The sequence below is a fragment of the Propithecus coquereli genome, unplaced genomic scaffold (genome assembly GCF_000956105.1).
Source record: "Propithecus coquereli isolate 6110/MARCELLA unplaced genomic scaffold, Pcoq_1.0 Scaffold10, whole genome shotgun sequence".
Lineage (NCBI taxonomy): Eukaryota > Metazoa > Chordata > Mammalia > Primates > Indriidae > Propithecus > Propithecus coquereli.
The window spans coordinates 3,404,888-3,412,925 of NW_012133858.1; the positions used below are offsets into that span (position 1 = coordinate 3,404,888).

The 8,038-nt window shown below is 37.1% G+C and overlaps 1 protein-coding gene across 1 annotated transcript in view; it reads left to right on the forward strand.

Moving 5' to 3' along the window:
* Positions 1 to 8,038, forward strand: part of SLC15A2 (solute carrier family 15 (oligopeptide transporter), member 2) — a 31,364-nt gene that overhangs the window by 14,778 nt on the left and 8,548 nt on the right. Inside the window, exons 8-15 of the mRNA XM_012641922.1 lie at positions 2,934 to 3,016; positions 3,440 to 3,526; positions 3,706 to 3,795; positions 3,889 to 3,933; positions 4,998 to 5,030; positions 5,765 to 5,853; positions 7,006 to 7,087; positions 7,676 to 7,810. Of these exons, the coding sequence (XP_012497376.1) occupies positions 2,934 to 3,016; positions 3,440 to 3,526; positions 3,706 to 3,795; positions 3,889 to 3,933; positions 4,998 to 5,030; positions 5,765 to 5,853; positions 7,006 to 7,087; positions 7,676 to 7,810 (644 nt within the window). The remainder of the gene's footprint in view (positions 1 to 2,933; positions 3,017 to 3,439; positions 3,527 to 3,705; positions 3,796 to 3,888; positions 3,934 to 4,997; positions 5,031 to 5,764; positions 5,854 to 7,005; positions 7,088 to 7,675; positions 7,811 to 8,038) is intronic.

An 8,038-nucleotide genomic window follows, 5' to 3' on the forward strand; every position in this document is an offset into this window, starting at 1 on the left:
AGGGATAGTGGGGGGCCCCAAAAAGGTTTTGAATAGAGGCATGATTGTTAGATATTTATTTTTCAATGATGATTCTATAATGTGGAGAAAGGATTGTGTTAGGGGTGAAGCAAGGATAATATTTATCTTGACTATGATTTTTGGCACTCCCTTAAATTTTGTGTTCGAGGTGAGTACCTCACTTAGCTCACCCTATACCTGGCCCTGGTATAATTAGCAAACCTTGGTATGATTAGATATGTGAAGTAAGAGAGACAATAAGTCACAATTAAGTGTAGGGTTCTGACTTGTGTAACTGGGTAGATAGTGGGGTCATTAACTGAGATAGATAATGAGGGAGAAGAGGTTTGGGGCAATGTCGATGAATTTAGTTTTCAACATGTATTTTAGATGTTCTTGGAACATCTAATTGGAGTTACCAAACAGTCATTGGGAAATACAGGTTTTAGAGCTCAGAAAAAATATTTGGCCTGTAGATATATATATGGAGTCATTTGTATATGGGTAGTAATAAACTGTGAAGATAGGTAACTAAGTGCTAATAAGAGTAAGGTAGTAAGAGGGCCTAGGACCGAACCCCAAGGAATACCAGGATTTAAAAGACAGGCAAAGAAGAAAAGCTCACAAATGAGACTAAGAAGGAATGGCCAAAGTGGTAACAGTGCTATCTTGGCTACTAAGAGGATTTCAAGAAGAAGGGACTCATTCCGAGTGACAGATGTTACTGAGTGGGAAATTGAGAAAAGTGTAAAAAAAGTCTATTAAATCTAACAACAAGTAGTTCATTTATATGGTGATATTAGTTATGGTAGATTTATGGAAGCTAAAGAGTGATTAGAGTAGTTTGGGAAGTAAATAAGAGGTAAGAAAGTGAAAACAGTAAGTATTTATGGCTGGAAGGTGACATGGATTCAAGAGAGAATATTAAGCATGTTTAAATATTATTAGGAAGAATCCAATATAGAAAGAGTTTGAACATATAAATAAAGACAGTACAATGAGTATGAAAACACACATGAAAGAATTAACTTTGGACAGGAAGAAAAGCATCACCCTCACCTAAATGGAGTGAGGAGAAAATGAATGTGGATATAGAAATTATTAGATTTGGTGGCAGGAAGTTGAAGAAATTTCATTTGAAGGCTTCTATTTTTTTTGTTAAGTAAGAGGCAACATCATGTATTAGAGGCAATAGATAGTAGAGAATTTCGAAATTCCTACTCATCTTCTTTAGTTAAGTGGCCTTGAAATTTAAGTGTGACCTTAGTGGATTACATAGTCTTCCTTTTATCACTCTACTGTCACTATTGCAACCAGCATTCCTGAGGTGTCCAGTCTCTTGCTAGGATCATTCTTAGTTTCAGGATTAGTTTATTTCCCATCCAAAATTTTCCTCTTGTCTAGGTACCTCTTTATCTGCCCACTTGACTCCCAGGATTAGCATTCTTCCCCTGAACTATTATTTTGGTCATCGATAAGAAGGCTATTGTAGGTAAAGTGTGCTATCTGGAGAACTTTGGAGAAACTGAGAGAATGCATAAAGAAAAGTGGTAGAGTGAATGTGACTGAGAGGAATGGAGAGATACTAGAAAGTTAAGGGAGAGAAAAGTAAAGTGATTCATGCCTTCTGATGTGTGAGGATACTGGAAAATGCTACTGGTCACTGAGAAAGGCATCTTTAGCAGATTTATTAGAGGAACATCTCACTGGAGCTAGGAAATCTGTTAAGAAGAAAAGTACCTCTGGGAGGGTACAAAGGTAGAGTCTTCTCATTGATTTTTCTTTAATAAAATTTAAAAAACACAACACTTACGATTTTATAGTTATAAAAGTAATACCAGCTCATTGTTAATCTGGAGAATAAAAGGAAAAATAACAAAATAAAATTCACCTAAAATTAGCTGTGGAGATGCGATTAAAGGATAAAGATGCAGGTTAAGGGAAATGGAATGAACTCAAGGACAGAAATCATATAAAATAGAATTTTTAGTAGGAATGATGAATAGTGGTTAGAGCATAGGGTACCTAAAGAAGAAGAATAAAACATAAAGTGGGAAATGATAGGTCAAAGTGTGCTCCTTTGAGGATAGAGGCCTTGTGTTTTTTACTTGTATTCCCTTGTACAGTGCATAACTCAAGAATTAGTGAATGAGATGTTTTATAGTGACTGAAAGCATAGATTTTTGAGTTAGGCCTCAGGTCAAAAATGAGGTTTCTGGCAACTTCCAGTTGTGTAACCTTGTATAAGTTGCTTAATTTCTTTAATCTTCAGTTTCTTCATGTGTAAAATGGGAGTAGTAGTACATATTTTGTCAGGTTAAATCAGTTAATGTATTAATATGTAAAATTCTTAAGAACTTACAATAATAAACCTTCAATAGATGGTAGTGATAGCAATAACCGTCAGGATAATAATGACTTTGGGAAGGCCTTTCATGCCAGGAGTTTGAGTTTATTAAGTAGATCCTGGAAAGAAACATTTGACATCAGATTAGAGAAGGAAGAGATCAGGGAATGAGAAACTAGTTGGTGTCCATTTTAATAATCTAGGATAGAAGCTGTGAAGTCCTGATCAAGGGTGGTAGCAGTGGTAATGTAAAGAGGGGTAGGGGGACAGACAGACAATGCATTGAAGAAAGAGGATCAGTGACAAGTGGTAACATTTCAGATATGGAGATGGAGAAAGAACAGCAAGAAGTCAAAGATGACTTCCATTTCTGTGATTACATGAAAGTATTAACAGATATCTCTCTTAACAATTGACCATTTTATCTTTTCTTGGCACCTGTAATATTTATAACCCCAAAGTCAGGAAATGTAAGTTAGTTACCTCTTTATGAGATTTGCCAGTCACTCCCACAGTTTAGCAGTCTGCCCTTTGCACTGACATACTGAATGAGAAACTAAGAACCCTCTTTATGTATCAACTGCAGTTGTGTTTGCAATGGGAAGCAAAATGTACAAAAAACCACCTCCTGAAGGAAACATAGTGGCTCAAGTTTTCAAATGTATCTGGGTAAGTCCATGAATTGTTTACCTGCCTTTTTGAATCAAAAGAAAAAGATGCTATGCTGAGAATATGGGTCTTCAAACCTGGGTATACATTTTTCTCAATGACCTCTGTTCTATTTCCATACCTTTTGAGAGCTGAGATTAATTTGTCTTCCTCTGTGCCTCTACTTAACCATTAAGTAAAAAAAAAGGTAATCATTTTTAAAAATTGGCAATAAGATTCTGAAGTATAGTTATAAGTGGTACCAACAGGAAATAAGGATAGGTAAAATTATATCTGAAATATTCTGAAATTCAATTCCTAATGAGGTCAAAGAATTGGAGTAAGTCACTAAAAGTATATGTGTTTGAGGAAAGGGATAATAAATTAGAAAAGGCAGGGGATGGTTTCTCTTTGTACCCCCCTGATGTCTGTGCTCTGCCCTAGTTTGCTCTTTCCAACCGTTTCAAGAACCGTTCTGGAGACATTCCAAAGAGACAGCACTGGCTAGACTGGGCAGCTGAGAAATATCCAGTAAGTTGGAACTGCAGAAACATCTTATGGCTCAGTGGAGTCTTTCCTGATGTTCAAACTGATTATCTCCTATTACATTCAACTTCTTCTCTTACTTTTTTGGGAACACTTCTATTTTATGCAAGAAAACCATGTATAGAACTTGTGGCAATTCTGCCTGCTCTTCTTCCTTCTTGTAGAAGCAGCTCGTTATGGATGTAAAAGCACTGACCAGGGTGCTATTCCTTTATATCCCATTGCCCATGTTCTGGGCTCTTTTGGACCAGCAGGTAAGAATAGTTCTTTTGAAAGCTACTTTCTTCTTACAGCCACTTCCCTTTCATAGGAAAGGGATTTCTAATAATACCGTCTGTTTTCCTTAGGGTTCACGATGGACTTTGCAAGCCACCAAGATGAATGGGAATTTGGTAAGTAGTAGAGATTTTAGAGAAGTCTACTATTTTCTTCATCATTCATATTGAGGAAAAATTAATTTCTTTGTGTTTTTGCCTGAAAACTGACTTAAGGTCATTAGAATGGTGCATTTAGCCTGAAGGCACAGTGTAGGCAAAGATAAAAGAAAGCTAGCCTAGAGATAAAAACCAGAATCTTGTCTTCAGAAATCAGGAACAAAAGGATGGGAAAGGTTTTAATGTATACAGGGAAGTATTGAGAGGATAACAAATGAAGTGATACAGACCGAAGATGGTGATTTTCTTCTATCTAAGCACAGCGGAGACAGGTTTGATTGGTGCTACTACACAATTGTTCCATCTCTCAGTAGGGATCACAGCAGGGAACTTGTAGGAAATGGAATATTTTGTACATGGATATGGAAGGAATGAGAAGGTTGTAAATATTATTTTCTCTTTGTCTAATCTCCATTCTTTGGTCCACTCAAACAAGGTCCCATCTCTGCTCCTAATTGTTCACTTCTTAGATTATTGTATTATTTTTCTACCTTCTCAGTTGTGAAGAAGATAGGGTGGAATGATACCAAAGTCATATTAATCAGTCTATTTGTAGCCTGCAAAATATAATTTTACCTTTTCCCTCCCTCTTGTTGTCCAGAATTTACTATGGTGGTCCTCTCGTTGACCCACGGGAGAACAACTTTGGAAGCACTATGTGTCAGACAGAGTCTTTGCCCTAACCATGATATCTTGTCCTTCACGTTATTTCCACCTACAACTGCAGTTGCTGAGATTAATAAAAACACACCAACTCTATTCTCTCTCAAGTTAAGGAAAGTGTAGGTCATAGAAAAGAATATTCTTCCTTAGGCCCAACTACCTTCAGCAAAAAATAGCCAAAAGCCATCCCAAATCTGTTCCCATCCCCAAATACTCTAGCAAGCAAGATAGTGGCCCTGAACCAAACACCTGATGAATTTTCTCTTATATGCTTCTCATCTGCTAATTAGCCAAATTGTTGATCTAGGTTTTTCTTATCTTTGTCCCCCATCTAAATATAATTTATTATAACGTTTCAGGGTTTTTTTGTGCTTCAGCCGGACCAGATGCAGGTAGGAGACTTCTCTATAGCTATGGGACTTAGTTCTTCCCTCATTTGTGCCTTTACCTACAATATCAGGATTAACAACCATAATTTGATGCTTTTCTCCTTATATGCTGAGGAGGGCCAAACTTAGAGATGAAAACATTCTCCTTAAGCCCTGCACTTCCCCTTCATATTCCCTGTTAAGTGAGTAGCTCCTGCCCAATTCCAGGGAGAGTAAGTTTTGAGCCACAGGTTAAGTATAAGCATTGGATTTTTTTTCCATGTCAAGGTAGTATGATGGAAATATTGTCAAAGAAGGTGTAAGGCTTTGTTGTGTGAGTAATGAAGTCAGAATCTCTGTTTATTGGTGATTCCCAGTTCTTTTTTTTTTAACCCTTTGTTCCACAATCCCAGTTCTTCCTTCTTTCCTTCCTTTCTTCTGGCCCTGACATTTTCCCCTTACGCTGTGGAACTGGAGAATATGGGTGAAAATGGGAGGGAAGAGAGCCTAATATGATTGACAGGAAAACAGGCTCAGAGTGAAACTGGTCCCTTAGGATATTTGGAAGCTAAGCTGCTATGCAAAGGAAATAAAGTCTTTGGGTGTAAAGGTATTGGGAAATGTGGAATCCTTCTATACTTAAAATGATAAAAGTGTGTGTGGATATGAGAGAGAGTGTACACAAGCAAATGAGAGCAGTGCTCACACTCACAGTAGGAGAATTCTTGTAGCTAATCCTCTTTACCATGGTGTTACAGGTACTAAATCCCTTTCTGGTTCTTGTCTTCATCCCGTTGTTTGACCTTGTCATTTATCGTCTGATCTCCAAGTGTGGAATTAACTTCTCGTAAGTGCTCACTGTGCCTGTATTACTCCAAACTGACTCAATCTTTGCCCAGTTTGATAATGATTCAATGTCAATATTTTTCTCCTTAGTGATAATTTGTTTTGGCTTATCATTTATCTGCTTCTATTTTTCCATGTTAGATTAAGTGCCTATTAACACTGAAAAATGGGAATTAGATCTAATTAATGAGAGTCAAAATCATTACTATGGACTTAACTATGAGATGTTTCTGGAAAGTCAAAAATATGTGAGATTAGGCTCCTAAACCAACTTGCTCCTTGTTCTTGAATGTTGTCTCTTCAAAGAAGCCCAAAGCCTTTGATGACTACTAATCCTTTTAAATCTCCTGTTGTCCCTATAAAACAAATGGGAGACTGCGTAGGACTGGGGATAGAATTGTTCCTAATTACTGCTTTTTCCTTATTCTAAATAGAAGTGTTATTCTTTGTAAAGTTTGGCAGAAGAGGGTTTCAAGCCTCCGTTCATTCCTGATTTAATAGTGATTTCATTTTGATGACCATTTTACCAAATTCACCTGGCTTTTGGTCATTTACTCATTCATTGAGCAGATATTTTAGGGAGTTTAGTACCAAGTGTCATACAAATGTAAATCAAGCAAAAATCTTTCCCTCAAGGAGTATTATATAGTAAGGGAGCTAGAGCAAATGCAAGTTATATATGTAATACAACTATTACATAGGTAAAATATGTTAAGTGTTTCCTAGAAATATGTTTCCTAGAAAAGGAAAATCAAAGTGCCAAGGGAGCATAGAAGAGGAAGAGCCCTTCCTGCTGCCAGGGTCAACAGACTTCTGAAGAGGAAAATGAAGTAAAGCATGTACAGCACCTGGCATTTGTCAAATGTTCGATAAATCTGGTTATATTGCTATTATTTTTGGTATTATAATGAATAGAAAAACCATCATAAGCAAAAGTAGAGGTGAGAAAATGTGGTGCATTACAGAGAAGAGCAGTTTGATGTGACTCAAGTAAAAGGAGAAAGAAGGATGTGTGAAGGGAAGTTCTAGGAAATACTTTGAAAAGTAATTGGGACCAAATCAGGAAAAGTCTTTAAGAATAGGCTAAGGAGGGTGGATTTTATACTTAAGAGTCTAAAGTTTAGATATAATTGCCTCTCCCTTTCCTCTGCAGATCGCTTAGGAAAATGGCTATTGGTATGATCCTAGCATGCCTGGCATTTGCAGTTGCAGCAGCTGTAGAGATAAAAATAAATGTGAGTTCAATAAATCTTAAGCTCCATGAGGGCGGGATAATATCTGTACTATTCATTCTTCTGACTTGTTGAATCTTGATACCCTGGGATCTAGCACAGTACCTGTTTTATAGGAGGTGCATAGTAAGTATTTGTGATAAATGAGCAGATACAGGGGTAGAGCAGCAATGCAAAATGAGGCCCACCTCCCACCTGAGTGATTCAGAGTGTATTTTCAGGGAATTCCTAAAATCTAATATCCAAGATATTTAGCCATCACTTTAGGGAACATATGATGCCTTTCTAGGTACTCAAACAAATATCTTTTGGCAGATTGAGTAGCCACTATTGGGGAATGAAGGATACAGCGATGGCCAAGTCAAGAATCATGGATTTCGTTACCTGGCATTGGTGCTTGCTATACTGACCTTGTGTTTCCCTCTCCAAACTGCCTTCAGGGTTTTCTAAGCCAAATACTCTTCAGAAGGAGAAAACCATGTTCTCTTGGCTAGATGGGCTAGGCTGTCAGAAACAGGAATGAGATATGTGTTCCCATTGTATCTGAAGGATTATTTGTTGGTGATTCTGACATGTGTTCTCTGTCCCAAGGGAATGGCTCCACCCCAGCCAGGTTCCCAAGAGATTTTCCTACAAGTCCTGAATCTGGCAGATGATGAAGTGAAGGTGACAGTATTGGGAAATCAAAACAATTCTCTGTTGGTAGAGTCCATCAAATCCTTTCAGGTGAGGTATGGGCCTGAATTAAGTAGAAACTCTATATGCTGTATTGTCCTTGACTTTTTCTTTACATTAATTATATCACAAGCACCTTCCGAGGTCCTTAGATAATCTTTGAGAACATGATTTTAATGGGCACATAATATTCCATCCTATAGATATATCATAGTTTATTTAGACATTTCCTTATAGGTATTCAAATTTTATATTATTATGCATAATCCTATAATGAAT